Genomic DNA, 20,637 nt, shown 5'->3' with positions numbered 1-20,637 from the left:
CTTCTTGACTTCCCTTTCCCTCTCCTTAGATGAGGGAGGGGGTCCAGGTCGCCAACTCAGGTCTCTTAATTTTGCATTCTCTTCCATGTTGATGTACTTTTCAGCCCTTTCTTGTACATCACTTAGAGAAACGAGGTGCCTTTTAGATATGGACTGTGAGAAGGGACCTTCTCTGAGCCCATTGACTAGCCCCATTATGACTGCCTCTGTGGGCAGGTCTTGGATCTCCAAACATGCCTTATTGAACCTTTCCATATAGGCTCGTAAAGACTCTCCGACCTCCTGTTTTATTCCCAGGAGGCTCGGTGCATGTTTTACCTTGTCTTTCTGAATCGAGAACCTCATCAAAAACTTCCTTGAGAGGTCTTCAAAGCTGGTGATTGATCTCGGAGGAAGGCTATCGAACCACTTCATCGCTGCTTTCGATAAAGTGGTCGGGAAAGCCTTGCATCTCGTAGCGTCGGAGGCATCAGCTAGATACATCCGACTTTTGAAGTTGCTTAGATGGTGCTTTGGATCCGTAGTTCCATCATAGAGGTCCATATCAGGGCTTTTGAAGTTCCTCGGAACTTTTGCCCTCATTATGTCCTCGCTGAAAGGATCTTCTCCACCCGAGAGTTGGTCTTCTTGTTCGTCGCGGGAGTTGTGATTCTTGAGGGAGGATTCTAACTGTAAGAGTTTTCTTTCTAACTCTTTTCGCCGCTCCATCTCCTCTTTGAGGTACCTTTCAGTTTCCTTCTGTTTCTCCCGCTCTTGCTCCAATTGTTCCAGGCGGCTATGGACTAATCCCATTAATTCGGCTACGTGGGATGGTCCGCCTTTTTCTGATTCACGCCCATCTGAGGAATTTACCTTCGGATTCTTCACTCCGGAGGTACCCTCTCTGTGTTGGTTGTTATCTTCCTGGTGTTGGGCCAGGTCTTCATTGTCATTGCCCATGTCTAGATTCTCTTGTTCAGAATCTGTTTCCACATGGCCTTCTTCGTGGGATCTATCCGCCATAGATGGATGATCTCTCGGGTCCCCGGCAACGGCGCCAATGTTACGGTGGGTAACCGGAGATTAATGAGATGGATGGCGTTTGGTGGCCCAAGTGTATGAAGGAGGAGGGCTCCGGATGGATCTGCAACTCGGGAGGCTCCGTCCGACTTGTGCTCACGAGTGAATGGGGGGTGGTACCTGCAAAGACACTCCGATGCCTAAGTTAGCAAGAGTGTGAGCAGGTCTAGAGAGTATTGGACTTAGAGATACCTGAGGGGTGTCAGTGTACTTATAGTGGTGAGCCAATAACCACCGTTGGTGTAGTGCCGTATCTTTAGGATATTAACCGTTTCCATTATCTTGGGGAGGTTAAGATATGGCTTTATGAAGCGGTTAGAGAGATTTCAGGGGCGGTTACTCATTTGAATGAGTGTTTATCTGCCAGCTAATCTCACATCCGACTTCTTCAGACCAAGTCGTGGTTGATACCGACTTCTTATGTGAAGGTCGGCACTTAGCTAGGCTCTAATCCTTCAGATTAGGCCTTTTATTTGGACCTGGGCCTTTATTGTTGGGCCAGGGTATGAACACCTTCTAATTTTTTTAGTGTAACATTAACTACTAAGATGTTTCAGTTGATCAGGTTATCTATCGAAGGATTTACCTTCTAATTTTTTTAGTGTAACATTGACTACTAAGATGTTTCAGTTGATCAGGTTATCTATCGTCTGTCCGTGGATTCAATTGAGTGTAAATCAATGTTTAAGTTGCATCAATTACCTGTCTATCAATATAATGATTTATTGAGTGTAAATCAATGTTATGCCTTTTTCAGTGATTGAAACCTTCCCTTTCGAACCCAGATTTGGATGCTCAAGTAGAATTTGGAACATTCCAATACGAACTTCGGTAGCTTTGCATCTTTACAAGGGATTTATACAAGCATGCTTTTATAACTTTTTTCTACTTTAATAATCTTATGGATACTAAATATTTGCAGACCAGCATCAGAAGATCCTCAAATCACATCACATTTGCCTCCAACAACTAAAAAATCAAAGCTATGCCAAATTCAGTCTGCTATATTATGCTGAAATATTCTACCCTCAAATAACTACCGAGATTCAACCCATCAATATTTTTTTTTCAGATCATGGCATTATTGTCTTGGTCAACAATTTATATAATTATTTTTACAGCACAAAGTTATCTAACTGTAAAAGCTAAGTACAACATCATATGCACAGTACAGTTTTATGATTTATTTTTTACAGTGTAGCAACGGCTAGTAGTCTTAAGTGTAGAGTTGCTATCAATCTAGTTCTCCAAAAAGTAAAATCAATAGTTTATGCACATTGTAATAGCAAAGAAAATACATACATACTTCAACATTATCAATTCCAACCACCAAGAATGGAACTGTCTGTTTGCCAATTCCCTTAGATCATACATTCACAGCAAACTATTTAGAATTTGTGACAGGTATTGGAAAAAACAAATTACTGATAATTCATGTAACCATTGATGCAAAAGAAGCATATAGTTCAGCAGAGAGCCGAGAGCATACAACAACAAAGTCCTTACTACAGTGAATGCTGATCAGTTAGTGTACTTCAAGTCGGCACATGCTAGAGACCCTTTGGATTTCAGATAATGCCTTGTAAATTCCACATTCTAAGCGTAGGTTATGTTTAGCATGAATTCTCATAGTCTTTAAAACAAGTCCTCTTTGTAAAATATATGTAGTAAATTCATGCTCCTCTGGAGTGTTTAGATATCCTCGATATTCAACAGTGTTCAAATGTGATACAATACAGCTGAGTGGCTGTGTCCAACCATTGCATTTATGGGAGTTTAGGTAAGACCCGCATGAATCAACATCATCAGCATCAATGAACTGAAACCAAGGAACAAGTCAAGTCAAAGGATGCAAATAGACAAAAAGTTGAAGTGATGGAATCAATCATACCTCGGATATATAAATTTTTAGAGCTTGAAGCTTAGGACAATTGTGAAGCAAGTCTATTAGAAGCCTACTCTTGAAACTATAAAAATCAAGTTGCAGCTGAATCAAATTGCAAAAGTCGGGAAGGTCTAGAACTGGTGCACGAATCAAGCACTGCGTGTAAAAGATCATTGGATATTAATTTCAACACATGACTAAAACCATAAATTCATCGTTTTGTTAAGCAAATCACCTCGATTGTTGAATCTTGCAGCCACAAGAACTTTGTTTTGCAAAGTGCCCGAGGAGCTTAAGAACCCAAGCAACATGCCTAGGCTTAGGAAAAATATCTAGACGTGCTTTGTTGATTTTGGGATAATCACAAACCAAAATCTGTTTGTAACAACCCCGAAAGCTGAGACGTAGGTATTCAAGAGAGGGAGTGTTTACCTCAAGAAGCTCAAATGTCACATCTTCGGAATGTGAATATTGTTCCTGCAAAATGCTAGTAAATTAAAAATCAGAGACTAAGTCATGTGATAAGGGCATATTACATCACAATAATAATAATAATAATAATAATAATAATAATAATAATAATAATAATAATAATAATAATAATAATAATAATAATAATAATAATAATAATAACAGTGACCTCAAAGGTTAAAACTCTTCAGGGGACGAGGCATGTGGATTGCTTCAGGATCGAAATTAATTAATGTGACCCTAAGAGTTTCAAGAGCTGGGCAACCAGATAGTAACACATTGAGGTCCACATAGTTGACATGCAGCTCTAGGTTCTTGAGGGATGGGAAAATACTTTCACTGTGAATGGGATCAAAATCTTCCAGAAAAATAATAATATTACCGTCCAAAACGAGCGACACGAGCGAAGTGCTATAGAAAGCTTCATGCAAGTCATGACTCTCCCCATCGGTCCTCATAGAGAAATGGAGTTCACTAACCCTTCCGATGACGTAATCAATCCAATGAAAAAGGTCATCATACCCATAGTCACCCACCCGGCAAGAGAGGTGGAACTTACGGATGAGGCGCCGAAGCAGCTCAAACTTATTGAGAAAAATAAGAAAGCGCTCTTGTGCTTCCTCATGTGAACGTTCAGGGGTGTAAAGGAAATCATCGTTGAGGTCCAAGACATGGACTTTCTTCCAGAGGTAGCGCCACCTGTGAGAGAGGACGCTGGTGGCCACGGACGTTCTGGTTGGAAGGAATGAGAGGATGTTGCACAGGATTTCATCCGGCAGCCTGCTGATGACGTCCCTATCAACTGCTGCTTTCCTTTGCTTCCGCCGTTTCCCCATTTTGAGGCTGAGGGAGACAACAGAGGAAGTGGCTAGTGATTGTGGGATTCAAGCGTGTCAAACACTTAGTTTTGAAAGGAAAAATGGAATAAATAGAAACATGCTCAATATTTCAGTTGCTGCTTCCAAAACTTGCACAGAATACAGGTTTCAGAGGCAAACCGTGGATCTAACACGTGTCCCCCTCAATTGTGACATTGTGTTCATTAACAATAGCAAAATCCAACCCTATTAAATATACACTAAAATTAATCACAACAATCAATAATTACATATTAAATATAAAATATTTATTAAAAATAAATTTAAAATATACATATATATGTATATTATAAAAACACATAACAGTTGATTTTAATTTCTAAATAATATAATAAAATCTTTGACACAACATGTGCTGTACTGACATTTGGAATATTTGTCAGCGAAGTCCTAAAAGATTTTATACTTGCTGGTATCTGGAGAAAATTCTAATCGTGGTATGACATATTGACAATTTTGTGAATGATAACGGAGTTGGTAGTAGAAGACATTTTGTTAAGATACACAACCATTTATTTGTGCTTATAAGACAAAGTATTTCGATGTGTATGAGCTTAATCTTGGAGACCGAGATCGATCTTATTAAAGTTCAATTCTTGGGTGTTGATGAGTCTGTTTCAATGGTTGCCAAAGTTTGCTTGGGACGTGAAACAAACTCATTGGCAACTCTATCTATCACAGAAAATTGTACAATGGATTGTTCAATGTTTCCTTAAACAACAGTCCCTCTGTTATTGATAAGAGTACAATTGTGAATTGTGATATCTGCGGAGTTGTTACTTGCCATCAACCTGCCTTGAATTAGTTGCAACTTACTAAGGACAACTTTATGGCAAGTTTGTTTCCCTCTAAGTTGAAGTATCTACTTTTGCAAGCTCAAGGGATTATACAAGATAATATCATATTACAACTATACAAGTTTAGACAGCATTAGTAGAATTAGGCAATTAGCCATTATCTCAATGAGAATAATTGATACGCAGGCACAGCAAAAAGCTTCCATATTATCAAAATCTCAATTATACCATATTCGCTGTTATATCTCTCCAGAGAAATTATACGCATTAACATCATTCTTTTGGACTAGAAAACATGGCATTGCAAAACAATCACTAAAGACTATAGTCTTCAATTACTAAGGAGTGATAAGGACTAGAGTCATCAAACATTTCAAGTGAAGCAAAAAGGGACTGCAAATATAAAAGGTGAAATGTTCCTCAAATCAGATCATATTTATCTCCACCAGTGAAGAATAAAGAAACAGATATGGCAACTGCCTAACCTAGGCTGCTATATTATGTAACGTAATTCTTCCTTCAAGAGTTACATAAAATCAGTTGTAGTCAGGAAACTCAATTATCAAATCATGACATGAAATATACATCTTTTAGAAGTACACAACCTTAAGAGTAAATGGAAAAAAACAAGAAAAGGTAGAAAAAGCATCATGCATCGAAGGAATACAATATTACTCGGCAGATATCATAACTTCTATAACGGAATATGCCGTTCTAATGCAGCCCCAGCAACTAAGTATTAAACAAATCCTATAACCTCTCTGTGACATAACAGATGAATAAGTCAAAGATTTGGTATTGCCAAAGATGGTGCATAGTTGCCATCAACCTGCTTCAACAACAGATTTATACAACAGGCTATCCATGCTCTATCAAAATGCTGATTCTTTGAAATATTATAAACATCCTAATTCCTAAGGTAGAATCAAAAGACGGAAATGTGTATTTCCAAACTATCAATCCTAACCATCGTTACTAAGTTAAAGTGCCTATTTCTGCAAGCCCACGGCATCATACCACACAACTTAGTGTTTTGGAAAAGTAATCAAAAGGTTCTACAAACATTTGAGGAATTCAGGTGTAAAACTGACATAAAAATAAAATTGAGCATGGACTCAGATTTTTCCATTTTATGGAACCAGGACGAAAACACTTAGTACCATACAACTTTGTATAGTTTTGACATAAAAAAACCATCGAGATAGAGATGGTGAAAGGTATGTACCACATAAGTGCTGATTAGTCACTTAATTATAAGATGGACTGTCTTAGAGCCCCTCGGTAGAGTAGATAATTTCTTGCGAATTGTATATGTTTTCTTCGGGCGAAGCTCAACATTAATAAGAACTTTCATTATTGCCAAAACAAGTCCTTTTTGTAAAATATAGGCAATAAATGCATGTTCATCTGCAGAGTCTCGATAACCTGAAAATCCAAGAATCATGAGATTCGATGTAACACAAATAGGATCGTTGGCTGGCGGTGTCCAACTGCTAGGTTCACTATGTTTCTCTGAGCAAAAATATCCACCCTGACAACAAGAAACGACAATACTTTCAAAAAATGCAAGCAAATAAAAATTAGATATAGACATAAGGCTGAACTTGAAGAGTGCGCACACCTTCTGATTGTAAATTATGAGAACTCGAAGTATAGGACAATGCTGAATTAAGTTTATTAGAAATGCCGAGTTCGAACATGGAATATCAATCACTAAATTATGTAAACGGCAAAATTCCGGATAATTTAGAGCTGGAGCACGAAGTAAGCACTACATGCACAAAACAACAAGATGTTACAAACAAAACTACAAATATGAACATTTCAGAAATTAACAATGTAAAGTTTTGTTCAAGAGATCATGAGGATAACAGAAGTATATTACCGTTGTTGTATCAAGTTTCAACACTAGACGTTCTGTGCTGCGAAGTGCTTTGAGAAGCTCAGGTATCCAATCAAGATGCTTATCTTGTGGGTAAATATCAAGCTGTGCTTTCACCATGTTGGTAAAATGGCTAAACAAAACATTTAAATAATGCCCCTGGAGTTTGATATCTAGGTATTCAAGAGATGGGGTATCTACTTCAAGAAGCTTAAGAGAGTCTTCACGACTTTTATCTGCAAAGGTTAACCTCTTCAAGGAATGAGGCATGTGGATTGCAGGATAATTAATACCAGGATTTAAGGGAAAGGCCCCTAAAATTAGCTTAAGATTTTCAAGAACAGGACAACCAGATAAAACCTTCTCAGGATTCACATAGATGGTATCCAATTCTAGGTTCTTGAGGGATGGCAGACAAACATCCGGAAGAGAATACAGATAAATCCGGTACTTCAAAGCGAGGGACTCGAGTGAGGCGCAAGTGAAAACGCTTGGAGGCAAGTCGCAAGTCTCGGGGTAATCATCACGGTAGATACAAAGACAGAGATCTAACTCCTTGAGGTGTGGTCCAACAGCTGAGGAAATCCACCTTGTGAGAGTATCTTCTCCACAGACACTACATTCGAGTTTGAACTTTTCAACGTGGGGGACCTTGTGCTGAGCAACAACATTATCAACAAAATCAACAAAGTACTCTTCAACTTCATCATCTGATAATCCAGGGAGGTTAAAGGGATCATCCTCAAAGTACAAGACTGGGACTTCCTTCCAGAGGTGGCGCCACCGGCGGGAAAGGACGCCGGTGGCCTTGGCTTCTATTGTTGGAAGGAATGAGAGGATGTGGCAAAGCAAAGAATCCGGTAAGCTACTAATCCTATCAATTTTTCGAGTTCTTTTAATAGCTACCTTTCCACTTAAATTCCTTTGATTCTGTTTCGGCATTGTCAAAATTTGTCTCTCAAGAAAGTTAGTTCTGGAATTGAATCAAGTAGAATTGGTTCTGGTTTAGGAATTCGTTTTGCTGCAGAGAATAAGAGTAACATGACTCAGCCAAATAATTTCCTACGTTATTGTCAACTATGTGAACTGAAAATTGGAAAGGTAAATAAGATTGAAATATAAAAAGAAGCATGAAGTGCAATGAAGAAGATGAATACCGAAGGTTCCTGGTGAGCGGTGACGGTGCCGGAGTTGAGAGGAGATAGTTAGGGATTGAAGGAGGAAGCAGTGTTTCTGTGAATTGTGAGAATCGTGAAAGCGGTGAATGTGAAACCACTAACGCAGTTACTTTTTTTTAAGGGTTATGGTAAGCGTATACCAAAATTATTCGTTACTATAAAATATATATTAAAATATAAATATATATTAAAATAAATTAAATTATATATATATATTTATATAAATATATTGATGATTAATTTTAATAACAGATTTTAATATATAAATAGTATTTTTTATTTTTTATTTTTTTTATTTTATTTTTATTTTGGTAACAGTTTACACAGTTAGGTTAGGTGAAAACTGAAAACCATTTTTTAATCTACAGTAAAAGAGTCAAACGATCTCTCTTCTCTTTTGTTTAGTAGTTAGTACACTAATTCATATCAAAATAGAATTAATTAAAATATAAATTAATATATAATTTAAATAAAATATTTTGTATTTAAGTCATAGAAATATTAAAAAATAATGTTTTTAGATTATAATAATAAAAATTATTTTTTAAAAAAATTATGTATTAATATTTTTTATATTTTCATTATATAGAATATAAACATATATTAATATATCTTTTAAATACTAATGCTTTTCAGAAATATTAAGAATAACAAATAAGTTATTAGAGTTTGAGTTTTATTTTGTTTATAATATTTCAAAAAAATAGTTAGCTTAATTAACAGATTATTCTTTCAAATTTAAACTATTGATAAAAAATATAATATATACAAAAACTAAAATTTATTTAATTAATAAAAAATACACACATTTTTTACTTATAAGAAGGACTTAAAGATAAAGCTAAAAGTAAATCAAATTAACGAACTCTCCTACTAACATAATTATCAATTGAATAAATGTTAATTTGGTTAATTATCACTGAATATATATTATAAGTTTTAGGAAACAAATTATTTTGTGCTTAAGACTTTAAATGAATTTTTATGGAATTCATTAGTCCTTGTACCAAAAAAAGTCAATGTTATTTATTTATTTATTTTTTTGCATAGAGACTAATCCGTCTAAAAAAAGATCAAATGAGTGTTTTTAATTTTTTTTTTTTGAGACTTCGTTGTCCTTTTAAAATAATTGTGACGGATCGGATAGCGTATTCACTCTTTTCTCCTCGGAATGCATCTTGACGCAATTCAGACCAAGTGGTCAAAAAATACCGAAATACGTACAAGCTACAACTCAATCAAAGAACAGCTACATTCTATTTATGGTAATACTGTTGTGAATGCCTGAATGCTCCTTTAAGTCACAATTTTGGTTCAATACATTCATATCCATCCCATATAAAAGGGAAGACTTAAGATCCATCTTTTTATCTAGTGGTCACGGCCTCACGGGGTATAAACTATAAAGGAACACTACAAAATACAAATACCATTATTGCGTTAAAGCATCTTTGGAGTTGGTGGGGTCTTCCATTTCACAAAGAGACACTAAAATTCTAACTATGGCTTCTTGGAATTCAGTTCCTCTCCACGTTTCCTATGAAGTTCTTGGCTGGTTTGCTTTTGCTTGTTGGTCAATCAGCTTCTATCCACAAGTCATTCTGAATTTCAGAAGGAAGAGGTATATTATATATATATATGCATAACTTGAAATAAAGAGTTCCTAAGTATCAACATATTTGATGACCCTTTTAACTTTTGTCTTGTGATTTAGTGTGGTGGGGTTGAACTTTGATTTTGTAGTGCTGAATCTGACCAAGCACACAGCCTATCTTATATACAATGCTTCTCTGTACTTTAGTTCTGCTATTCAGAAACAGTACAAAGACAAATATGGTCAAAAAGAGGTTTGTTTCTGTATCCATACATGTTTACTGTTAACTCCTCTAATTATATATGGAATCTTATTAATGTTTGTGAATTTGTGGCTTAATTTATTTTAGATGATACCAGTGGCGGCAAATGATGTTGCTTTTTCAGCTCATGCTGTTCTGCTGACTGCAATTTCCTTGTTTCAGATTGCAATCTATGAAGTTAGTGTTATACCTCTATACTCTTTTCTTTATTGATTTCTTTTTTTTTTTTTTGAGTTCATAATTATGCTAAAAGTGTTCGACATTTTCATGTAGCGCGGAGGACAAAGAATCTCTAAAATCGCCCTTGGAATCCTTCTTGTTGCTTGGTCAATTGCAGCAGTGTGTTTCTTTGTATCTTTGCACAATCATCATTGGCTTTGGCTACTCTCTATTTTCAGGTATGTTACCTATTTTCATTATTTTTATTTGGTCATAATTGCATTACTTAACTTGCCATTGTTGATTTTTAAACTATTTGCATGTGAAGGATCAATAATTTTTCATTGGTTTTAAAAGAAATTTGTCTTTTAAAAATTGTTTCTAATTTTTGTTGAAATTGATTTTCCTGCAGTGGAATCCAAGTATGCATGACTATTATAAAATATATTCCTCAGGTTAGAATCTATTCCAGTGATATTAATTTCAGAGACATAAATTTAAGTTGTGCAAATGCAAATACATAACCTAAAGAAGAGATATTTATACTGATCAATACAGGCAGTGATGAACTTTAGAAGAAAAAGTACAGAGGGTTGGAGCATTGGTAACATTCTACTAGACTTGTCTGGAGGCATAGCAAACTATTTACAAATGGTTATGCAATCTGTTGATCAAGGTATGTAATTTTCTTTACCAAGTGATTCACTTGTTTAGGTTTGTAGTTTCAACAAACAGTTTCCAAATTCTGCCTTTGATTTTCAGGCTCTTGGGTCAACTTTTATGGAAACATAGGGAAACTACTATTATCCCTGGTATGAATAATTCTCTTGATTTGGTTTCTCTTTAAAGGAAGAAATATGAACTCAGTGCATAAAAGAGCTATATCAATAACTCAAAATTTATCAATTCTTCGTGCTAATTGATGGAATAAACTGTTGCAGGTGTCGGTATTCTTTGACATCCTCTTCATATGCCAACATTACCTGCTATATCCTTCAAAAAGACGCAGATCAGAGACAAATATTGAACATGATAATGTTAAGCCTTCTGATCGCCAATCGTCGGAGAATGTTTGAAATGTAACTTGATGAATATCTTCTCTTGGAATGAGCTCAATCTAAATTTGTAGTTGATCATTTTCCAAGATAACAAGCTTAAAGCCTTTAAACTCCTTAACTATGGCTAGCCAATTTATCGTTATCTGCATACCAAATTCTCTACAGATTTTTTATGATCTAATCACAAAAAATAGCAAATTATAAACAGTGTAGCTGTCCTTGTACCAACTCTTTAGTAACCATGTCTTCAACTCATCAGTTGATGATTTGACTACTGATGACTGCCACCTCAAAATTTATAAGTACTTGTTCAAAATGGACGTTGGTAACATAATGTTGTATGTTGCTAAAGAATATTCTCCTTTACTATTTTAGGAAGATGAAACCCACTGTAACCTCATCTCAAATGCATATTGGACCTTGAGTTTATTCTACAATTTCAAAGCAGTGATGCAAAGTATTGGATATCAAAGCAGTGGATAAATCTTGTCCTATTCAGTATTCACAACCGTTAATAGTGCACACTGCACACCAAAGAGCCAGAGTTGGCTAATGCGGAAACTAGGCTGCTATACTGTGATAAATAATTCGTCCAATAAAAATTACATAAAATCCAGTCATGATTGAAAAAAACTAATTTAAACATAGTTGACTTTGAATATCTTTTACACATCATTGAAATCTATCTAACTTCTAAAGTAAATAGAAGGATTAACTGTAGCAGATATCAAATCGGTAAATATATTGCAGTGGATGATAACATACCTTCACGGCTATCTTCAAAACCTGCAATCATAGAAAAAAAAAATAAGAATAATAATATGCAGATTTAATCAAACAAGAGTGTGTCAAATTGCAGCCTATGTGTTTGATGAACAAAACAGTGAAAGGCAAAATGAAAGATTTGCTATTGCCAAAGAGTAGAGTTCCCATCAAGTCATCAACATCATAATAAATTGTTTCAAGAGCTTATGCACATTGTAAATATTAAATTGGTGAACATTTTTGGTATTAAACTTTCAAATACTCGAAGTTACCAAATACAACTACATGGTATTTTTAACAAGTATTCATAAACATCAACGGAATCCAAGTGAAATGCTGGCCTAAAATTGATTCAATATTCAACAATTTACACCGTATTCTAGGCACAGCAATGAAAAGTTTTAGCCAACAGCTTCAGTACAATCGGCATTAGCAAATATAGACAGTGAGTGTTCATACCTATGCAAAATCAGTTTAGTCAGTCAAGTGAGTCAAATTTAATCTGGCATATATTAGAGCCCCTAGGTAAGGCAGATAATCCCTTGAGAATCCAATACTTTGTCAGTAGTTCAAAATCAGACGTAGGTTGAATTGCTGCTGTCTCCAATACAAGTCCTCTTTCTAGAAGACATGCAGTCAATGCACGTTCATCTGCAGAGTCTTCATATCCTCTAAACTTAAAAGTCTTGAGATGTGATGTCACACAATTAGGAACTCCGGTTGGGGGCGCCGGTCCAGCATATTCCAATGGATGTGAATAATAACGCTAACAACAAGAAACAAAACTTCTTAAAGATGCAAGCAAACAACAAACAGCCACACAGGCAGTGTTAAACTTGAAAGTATTAGTACCTTTCGGTTATGAAGTGCAAAAACTTGAAGCATTTGACAATTATGAAGCATATTCATCACAAAGTTTAAGTTGAAAGATAGAACATCAAGCTCTAGATGGAGCAAACTGTGAAATTTTGGAAGCTCTAAAGCTGCAGCTTGAAATAAGCACTGTGTACAAGATAACAAGATATTAAATATAAACACATCATCACCAGTTACAAATTCATCAGAAATTAGAATATCAAATTACATCAAAAATTTTGCTCAATGAATCATGGATTTAGGATAAGCATATTACCTGTGTTGTGCAATATTTCAATGCCAAAAATTTTGTCTTGCATAGTGCCTTAAGAAGCTTAGCCACCCAATCAACATCATGCTCAAATTCAACACACTGAAAAATATCAAGATGCGCTTCCATTATCTTGGGAAATTTTCCAACCACAAACCGTAAGCAAGGGGTTTGTATCTTGAGGTGCAAGTATTCAAGATATGGGGTATTTATCTCAAGATGCCCAATATCATTATGGCTAGGCCTCGACTCCTGAAAGATTAAACGCCTTAGGGTGCGAGGCATGCGAATTCTATGCAACTCAACCCATTTTTTTTGGAAGGGATTACTTAATCTGACATTAAGTGTTCTAAGAACAGGGCAGCCAGATAAAATATGATCACAATCTACATCTGTTAAATCCAACTCCATGTTCTTAAGGGATGGGAGACAAACTTTATAAGGTAAATTATCCAAAATACACTCACATTTCAAAACAAGGGACACTAGTGATTTGCATGTGAATACATCGCTAGGCAAAAATAACTCCAAACATGAGAGAGTGACATCGAGATACAGGGTGCGGAGATGGGGTCCAACGCAGGCATCAACCCACATTTCAAGGGATTCATCATCAGTTAACCCACAACACAATCTGAAGCTTTTGATGGGGAGTGGATTGCGCTGGGCGAGAATAGCATCAACATAAGCAATAAACTTGGCTTCCTGCGCAGGCGCCATAAAGGATCTCCCGTATATGTCAAGGACTTGAAGATCTTTCCAAACGTGGCGCCACCGGCGAGAGAGGATTCCGGTGGCCACAGCACTTCTTGTTGGGAGGAATGAGAGGATGTGGCAAAGTACCGGGTCTGGTAGGTTGCTGATCAGGTCCTCTTTGATGGTGTTTGCTTCTGATTTCAGTTTCTTAGGCCTTACCATTGTCAATTTTGAATCTCAAGCTGTTTGATTAAGAACGACATATTAGCTCAGATAAATCATTGTCTACATTATCATCTTTTGAATATGTGAATCAATCTATGTGAACTAAAAATTTCAAAATCAAAATCTTGTATAGAAGAGGAAATAATAATCATGTAATAGTATGGAGAAGATGATTACCAATGGTGCTGTTATGCGTCGTGAGCGGTGGCTGCAGGAGGCGGCGCCGTGGTGGAGATCGCTGGGGTAGAGGCGGAGGTGGTTACTGGTTAGGGCTTGAAATAGGAGAGTGTCTGTGGGGCGGGTGAGAGAACAAGAAGAGAAGAAAAAACACGAAAATATTTTAAATTTGATTTTGAACGCAGAATTTGAAAAACAGTTAGATTTCTTAGCTGAACTATTTTATAAATAAATAAATAAATAAAATGTTTTAAAAATTTTGAAAAAAAGAAAAATTTACGTTAACTGAATTTAGCGCCAATATCTCGAAATTGAATTAGCGGTTCAAAGATGTCTTTTTCCTCTTACTAATACCGTGTTAGTAACATTGTTTACTTGGCAAAACTTTAGAATTAACTACTCAAATTTACCAAATCAATTATTATTTTCAATATGTATAAATTAGGGTGCAAAATTACCAATGAATATAATTAAAAATTAATAGTGTCTAATCAAATTTATAACCTATAAAGACATTAAATTCATATCCCTACATTTATTATATCTTACCGTTATAAACAATACAATAAATTTATACCTATAATAATTAATTTATTAATTTCTATAAATAACTCATTAAATATAATAAACATCCATATTACAAATGTCATAATAATATTATTAATCATAATAAAGTTTATGTTAAAAATATTCAAATTTCATACTATTTGAATTACTTATATAAGTCTCTTATCACTATTTTTTCAAATAACATCAAAATTTAACACAATAAATTTATTTTTGAACTACACAACATCTCAAACTTAGAGCATCATTCTTTGGACAATATCACCAAACAAATAGACAATTGGTTTATCAAAGTTCGCATGGTTCATGTACGAAAAACATTAACACCAGTGGCGGAACTTGAAACAAAATTTTGGGGGGGCCAAATAGAAAATAATTGTCAAAATATTTTTTTATATGGACCTTATTTAAGATAAACTCGTCTAATCTCATCTCTCTGGTTTGGGTGATACTGTCAAATTTAAAGCCATTTTTCAAGATCTCGTTCCAAAAAGTTAAAGTTAAAGTCATCATATATAACTTTTTGAACTTTTGAAGGTTATATCTCACTTTCTTCGTGATTCATTAAAGTAGAAGAACTATCTACATGTATTGATATTGTAAAAGTTATATGTTCTCTTTCTTAAATATTAGCCTTCCTCTTAAAAAATATATCAATTCTTTGATTTTTCATTATTATTTTATATAAAAATTTGAATATATATCCTGTAAAATATATAAAGAAAAAGTTAGAAGGACAAATATTAAAATTTATAATATTTATTGAATTTTTTTATCAATTTATACAAATACAATAATATTAATACTTATTGAATATTCTATTATTTTTTATCATATAAAAAATTAAATTAAATAAATAGTAAAATATAAAATAATATTAAATTAAATAAATAAAAGATATCTAATTTTTTATATTTGAACCTAAAGATAGAGAGAGTGTTGTTTATTGAACTTATTAGATACTTTAAGTCATAATAAAGTATTTAAGTCAATTGAACTATTTTTTATCTTTTGAAAAAGTACTACTAAGTTTTTTATAAAAAGTTTGGGGGGGCCATAGCCACCCCTTGTCTGAACTAAGCTCCACCACTGATTAACACCCACAAATAAAGAGAAACTTCTTTGTTTAGAAATAATTATATTAGATAAAAAGGTACAAAACAAATATATTTAATTATTTATTGTATTTTTAAACTGAATTTACGAAAAAATACTTTAATTACTTTTTCTTTTTATATTATTTTATAATACTTTATATATAATTGTATTTTAATATCGTTAAAATTATACTTCTTTCAATATGTTATTCATTGTTATTTTTCTAATAACTTAAAAAAAATAAATGTAATAATTTTTTTAATTAATTATTAACTACGATTTACTAACACTGCAGAAAACACCTCTTCATGTAATTGTGAAGAAAAATATGATAAACAAATTCAAACATTTGTTACAAAAAAAAAAGTCTATACTATAACAAATTTGAAATAAAAGATGCAAATGATTTATATAAATCAAGTAAAGGTACATTGAAAACAAACTTTTTACTTACAACTGTTGTGAAAGAAATTAAAGATTCAATTTTAAACATTCTCCAACACTATTTTAAATATGCATCACTTGAGATATTATCTGAGACAGTGAGTCAAAAAATATTATCAGATAATTTTACTTTATACTATTTCAATTATTTTTTATTAAAAATAACTTATTCAAATAAAAATTTACACATTTTTATTCTTTTTAATATTTATTATATATTATCATTAATTTACCGCCCCACGCATCGTACGGATCTCATTCTAGTAATAATAAAGTTTTTTATATATGTAATCTTTTTAAGCGAGTCTGATTTTTATAATATAAAATAGAATATTAAATGTTTTTATGTAATTTATAAAAGAGTAAAGTACTGTTTTTGTCTTTAACGTTTGAGATAAATCATATTTGTGTATCTAACGTTTAAATCGTTTTATTTGTATTCTTAACGTTTGTAGAAGTGATTCAATATTATCCTGTCTGCTGTCAACTACACATCATGAGCTTTAGTTTGAGTTTTCAAAATCTATTCTTGAAATTAGAATACAAATGTCTAGGACAGAACAATAATCCATTCCGAAAAATAACTCATCAAAAGTTGAAAATAATATCTGCAATATTTACATAATTCACTTTTTTGAGACATAATTGAACATAAACACAAATAGTGGGTACAATATTAAAATCGAATACATTTAAGTGAGACTCAATTGAGAATAAATACATCTAAGTAAGAATAATTAAAATACAATCTGATTTGTTAATATAATTGACGGCAGGATCATATTAAATCATTTTTATAACTATTAGAGATATAAATAGAATAATTTAAATATTAAAAATACAAATAAAATTTACCCCAAACGTTGAAGATAAAATCGATATTTTACTGTTTTAAAAAATTATATTTTTATGACTTAGTTATATTCTTTTTAATTATTGTCTAAATAACTTGTGTCCATTTTCGCTTTTGCAAATTTAAAATGTTGATATATTTCATTAACTCTGGTACTTATCCCATATTACTCGTTAATATCTATCCTTGCGACTTATAAAATTGGTTCAACAAGTTGGCTTTTTTCTATTTATTCGTTTTTTATGGTATCTCTCAATCTATTCGTTAGGCTAAAGATTAATTCATTGCGGTACTAAATTTTATTTAAGGGTTTGTTGTTAGTCAATAATTATTACATATACAAAATGAAATTTAAACCCTCGACAGTCTTCACTTATTTAAGCAAATTAATAAAATAACCACTAGACCTTAGTTAAATTGGCTCATGTTTTTTTAATTTTTCCTACGCCATCTGCTTATTGCTAGTAAAAGCAGGCCCTTTCTTTTGGTATAAGCAAGTAACTCTTATCTTATACTATAACTCATATAAAATGATAATTGAATTAATTTAAGAACTAATATTATATTTGGATTATAAATCAGTAAATAGGGGTGTACGTGAATTGAATTGGATATGGCTGAAAATTCGATCTAATCTGCACAATTTTTATCGGATCGAATCGGATATGATATCCGTACTTTTTAGTGTCAAATCCGATCCGCAAATTTGCGGATCGGATCGGATGTATTCACATAATTAAACATTCTCTTTTTAATCTTATTTCTATGTAAAAAAATTCAATAAAAATATTTCTTTTAAACTTATTTATTCCTAAAATATTTTTAATCAAACTCTTTCTAAATAACAAAAATAAAATAATACAATATATGAATAATAATTACTAACTAAAATATACAAACAAGTAAATATAATACTAAACATATATATTTATTTATTTTTAATTATTATTGTGCGGATCTGCGGGTCCGCGGATCGGATACGCGGATGTAGAGCAGATATCCGCGATCCGATCCGCAAAGGGTGTAGATCGGATCCTATCCGATCCAATCAATTTGCGGATCAGATCGTATCCACAATTTTCGGATCGGATGCGGATATTTACCGCGGATCTGCGGATATGATCCAATCGATGTACACCTCCATCAGTGAAAATTAAATTGATTTGAGAATTTTAATCATACACAAACAGCTTAAAACATTCTATAGTATTTTTTAAGGCTTCATAACTAAATCTATCGTTATTGTATTATGGCCAGATTTGATTGGATGAACATACATGGAATTAGTCAGAGTCTAACACTATCTTTGATTGGTAGCGAAGCATTGCATAATCCTGTCACGTTCATCACCAACAATTAAGAGTTAAGACCAAATTAATCTGAATTGGTGGTGGTGCGTAATCAAAATTGCTGTTTGTACTATACAATTCATCAATTCAATGTCAGAAAAATCACATTTCTGCAAAATCATGGCATTTAGTCCTAATTAACCATGGATATTTTTACGCATCACAAAAAGTTATCCAACTTAGAAATATAGAAACATTGAACCGTAGATAGCGTCCATGGAGTACAAAGTACATTAATATGCAGGGGATAACTTAGTCTTAACTTTAACTTCCCAGCTACCTTCAAAAACAGAAATTGATGCACAAATTTTTAAGGATGAAAAAGAGAAATGAAAGTACTTGTTAATATCAAAGTTAGCAAATCCAAACACCGATACAATGTTCAAGTGTATATTTCATTATTTCTCAAGGAACATGGCATCAAACAAATTTATTCAGAAGCATCAACAACTATTTTAAGAATTTAGGGGGAACACTAGCCTAAATTGACCCAATGTAATGAAATTTAAATAATTTTAAACTTTTAAGGCTCCAACATGATATTTTGTCAACAATGATCAATGAACATTGGAGAATAGAGATTATGAGAGTTCATACCATGTTAAATAGGATTTTCATTAATGAAAGTTAGCTGACATATTGTAGAGCCCTTCTGTATAGCAGATAATCCCCTCACAATATTACACTTTGTCTCTTGGTCCAAATTATATTTAAGATGAATTGTCACTGTCTTCAAAACAAGTCCTTTTTGTAAAAGATATGCAGTAAACTCATGCTCATCTGCAGTGTCTTGATATTTTCTAAACTCAAAACTCTTGAGACATGATGTCACACAATTGGGAACCGTGGTTGGTGGTGGTGTTGGCCCATTATACTTCACCGGGTGAAAATAATATCCCTGATAACAGGAAACAACACTTTGTCAACACATGCAGGCAAACAACAAATAGAAATAGAGACACTAGTTTTAAGTTTCAAATTGAAATGTATTCATACCCCCCAAATATGAATTACGAGAGCTTCAAGTACATGACAATTATGAAGGAAGTTTAGCAAGAAGTTTGTGTTGAAACATGGAAGATCAACCTCTAGCTTAAGCAAACGGAGAAACTCTGGAAACTCGAAGGCCGGAGCACTAAATAAGCACTGTGTAGAAGATAACTCTAGATATTAAATATAATTCATAATTATAGTTATAAGTTGAGATTATCGAGTTACATCAATCATTTTGCTTGAGGAATCATGGGATTATGATAAGCATGTTACCTGTGTTGTTTCATATTTCAAGAAATGGGAGTGTATATTTCCCGAGGCCTCTGTTCTCATATGCAGGTATTCAAGAAATGGAGTGTATATTTCCCGAACGTCGATCTTTTCCATCAAGCTAGTGCAATCTTCAAAGGTTAAACTTTTCAATGTGCGAGGCATCTGGATTGTAGGTTCATGAACATGAAAACCTTCTCGGGTCGTGTTATGTAGAGTGAGCTTAAGAATTTCAAGAACAGGGCTGCCGGATAAAAGCTTGCTGGGGTTCACAGAGAGGAAATCCAACTCTAGGTTCTTGAGAGATGGCAGATAAACATTTGGAAACTCTGGATAACAATTCAAATAAATATTACGGTTCAAAACAAGGGACTTGAGTGATACACAAGTGAATATGGATTCAGGCAACTTGATTTTCCTCCTTAAATCAATGCAGAGATAGAGTTCGTGGAGATGGGGAACAATGACGGCATCGAGCCCTGGTAAGATGAGATCCTCATCAAGCCATGATAAGATGATATCCTCTGAATTTTTATAGGAAGTGAGGCGAAACTTTTGGATGGGGTAATCTGCATTGCGCAGAGATAGAATAGCATTCACACATGAGTCAAATCGGTCTTCTCGATGAGACAAAAAGGGTATATACTGTATGTCAAGGACTTGAAGATCCTTCCAAACATGGCGCCACCTGTGAGAGATGATGCTGGTGGATACAGCTTGTTTTGTTGGAAGATACGAGAGAATGTCGCAAAGGATAGAGTTCGGTAACAAACTGATCCTATCCATGTCCATGGTTAATGGTTTTGCTTTCTCAAGTTTGTCTCCGGAGAGGTTAGACACAGGTGTAGGGT

The 20,637-nt window shown here is 33.7% G+C and overlaps 5 protein-coding genes across 5 annotated transcripts; 1 reads left to right on the top strand and 4 right to left on the bottom strand.

Moving 5' to 3' along the window:
* Window positions 1-2,314: 2,314 nt before the first annotated feature.
* On the bottom strand, window positions 2,315-4,459 carry LOC112712798 (uncharacterized). Its single transcript, XM_025765715.3, has 4 exons — window positions 3,798-4,459; window positions 3,180-3,421; window positions 2,951-3,100; window positions 2,315-2,878 (listed from the first exon to the last, which is right to left on the bottom strand). Exons 1-3 carry the CDS (start codon window positions 3,861-3,863, stop codon window positions 3,094-3,096), a joined length of 315 nt encoding a protein of 104 aa, XP_025621500.2. The 5' UTR covers window positions 3,864-4,459; the 3' UTR covers window positions 2,315-2,878; window positions 2,951-3,093.
* Window positions 4,460-5,741: 1,282 nt separating this feature from the next.
* LOC112709940 (FBD-associated F-box protein At5g56370) lies at window positions 5,742-8,280 on the bottom strand. The gene is made up of 4 exons (XM_025761945.3): window positions 8,130-8,280; window positions 6,976-7,993; window positions 6,712-6,861; window positions 5,742-6,621 (listed from the first exon to the last, which is right to left on the bottom strand). The coding sequence occupies exons 2-4, from the start codon at window positions 7,912-7,914 to the stop codon at window positions 6,334-6,336; spliced, it is 1,377 nt and encodes a 458-aa protein (XP_025617730.1). The 5' UTR covers window positions 7,915-7,993; window positions 8,130-8,280; the 3' UTR covers window positions 5,742-6,333.
* Window positions 8,281-9,397: 1,117 nt separating this feature from the next.
* Window positions 9,398-11,430, top strand: LOC112709939 (cystinosin homolog). Its single transcript, XM_025761944.3, has 8 exons — window positions 9,398-9,771; window positions 9,865-9,997; window positions 10,094-10,183; window positions 10,280-10,404; window positions 10,578-10,620; window positions 10,724-10,841; window positions 10,928-10,977; window positions 11,107-11,430. The coding sequence occupies exons 1-8, from the start codon at window positions 9,653-9,655 to the stop codon at window positions 11,239-11,241; spliced, it is 813 nt and encodes a 270-aa protein (XP_025617729.1). The 5' UTR covers window positions 9,398-9,652; the 3' UTR covers window positions 11,242-11,430.
* A 225-nt stretch (window positions 11,431-11,655) lies between these two features.
* Window positions 11,656-14,346, bottom strand: LOC112709938 (F-box/LRR-repeat protein At3g26922-like). The gene is made up of 5 exons (XM_029289299.2): window positions 14,213-14,346; window positions 13,121-14,052; window positions 12,841-12,990; window positions 12,448-12,754; window positions 11,656-12,009 (listed from the first exon to the last, which is right to left on the bottom strand). The coding sequence occupies exons 2-4, from the start codon at window positions 14,030-14,032 to the stop codon at window positions 12,467-12,469; spliced, it is 1,350 nt and encodes a 449-aa protein (XP_029145132.1). The 5' UTR covers window positions 14,033-14,052; window positions 14,213-14,346; the 3' UTR covers window positions 11,656-12,009; window positions 12,448-12,466.
* A 4,531-nt stretch (window positions 14,347-18,877) lies between these two features.
* LOC112712797 (putative FBD-associated F-box protein At5g56820) lies at window positions 18,878-20,611 on the bottom strand. Its single transcript, XM_072202278.1, has 3 exons — window positions 19,790-20,611; window positions 19,520-19,669; window positions 18,878-19,421 (listed from the first exon to the last, which is right to left on the bottom strand). The coding sequence occupies exons 1-3, from the start codon at window positions 20,576-20,578 to the stop codon at window positions 19,125-19,127; spliced, it is 1,236 nt and encodes a 411-aa protein (XP_072058379.1). The 5' UTR covers window positions 20,579-20,611; the 3' UTR covers window positions 18,878-19,124.
* Between the last annotated feature and the right edge of the window lie 26 nt (window positions 20,612-20,637).

Source organism: Arachis hypogaea, chromosome 9 (genome assembly GCF_003086295.3).
Source record: "Arachis hypogaea cultivar Tifrunner chromosome 9, arahy.Tifrunner.gnm2.J5K5, whole genome shotgun sequence".
In the NCBI taxonomy this organism is placed as follows: domain Eukaryota; kingdom Viridiplantae; phylum Streptophyta; class Magnoliopsida; order Fabales; family Fabaceae; genus Arachis; species Arachis hypogaea.
Note: the sequence above shows the minus strand (reverse complement) of the source record. Positions and strands in the feature narration are given on the sequence as shown.

Coding starts and splice junctions, on each gene's coding strand:
- LOC112712797 (XM_072202278.1), bottom strand. CDS start 20,578: ATGGACATGGATAGGATCAGTTTGTTACCGAACTCTATCCTTTGCGAC. Junction 19,670..19,789: donor TGAAATATGAAACAACACAG/GTAACATGCTTA, acceptor TCTTCTACACAG/TGCTTATTTAGTGCTCCGGC. Junction 19,422..19,519: donor TCGTAATTCATATTTGGGGG/GTATGAATACAT, acceptor TCCTGTTATCAG/GGATATTATTTTCACCCGGT.
- LOC112709939 (XM_025761944.3), top strand. CDS start 9,653: ATGGCTTCTTGGAATTCAGTTCCTCTCCACGTTTCCTATGAAGTTCTT. Junction 10,405..10,577: donor TGGCTACTCTCTATTTTCAG/GTATGTTACCTA, acceptor ATTTTCCTGCAG/TGGAATCCAAGTATGCATGA. Junction 10,842..10,927: donor TATGCAATCTGTTGATCAAG/GTATGTAATTTT, acceptor TTTGATTTTCAG/GCTCTTGGGTCAACTTTTAT.
- LOC112712798 (XM_025765715.3), bottom strand. CDS start 3,863: ATGGGGAGAGTCATGACTTGCATGAAGCTTTCTATAGCACTTCGCTCG. Junction 3,422..3,797: donor CGTGTCGCTCGTTTTGGACG/GTAATATTATTA, acceptor AGCATTTTGCAG/GAACAATATTCACATTCCGA.
- LOC112709940 (XM_025761945.3), bottom strand. CDS start 7,914: ATGCCGAAACAGAATCAAAGGAATTTAAGTGGAAAGGTAGCTATTAAA. Junction 6,862..6,975: donor TGAAACTTGATACAACAACG/GTAATATACTTC, acceptor TTGTGCATGTAG/TGCTTACTTCGTGCTCCAGC. Junction 6,622..6,711: donor TCATAATTTACAATCAGAAG/GTGTGCGCACTC, acceptor TCTTGTTGTCAG/GGTGGATATTTTTGCTCAGA.
- LOC112709938 (XM_029289299.2), bottom strand. CDS start 14,032: ATGGTAAGGCCTAAGAAACTGAAATCAGAAGCAAACACCATCAAAGAG. Junction 12,991..13,120: donor TGAAATATTGCACAACACAG/GTAATATGCTTA, acceptor TCTTGTACACAG/TGCTTATTTCAAGCTGCAGC. Junction 12,755..12,840: donor TTGCACTTCATAACCGAAAG/GTACTAATACTT, acceptor TCTTGTTGTTAG/CGTTATTATTCACATCCATT.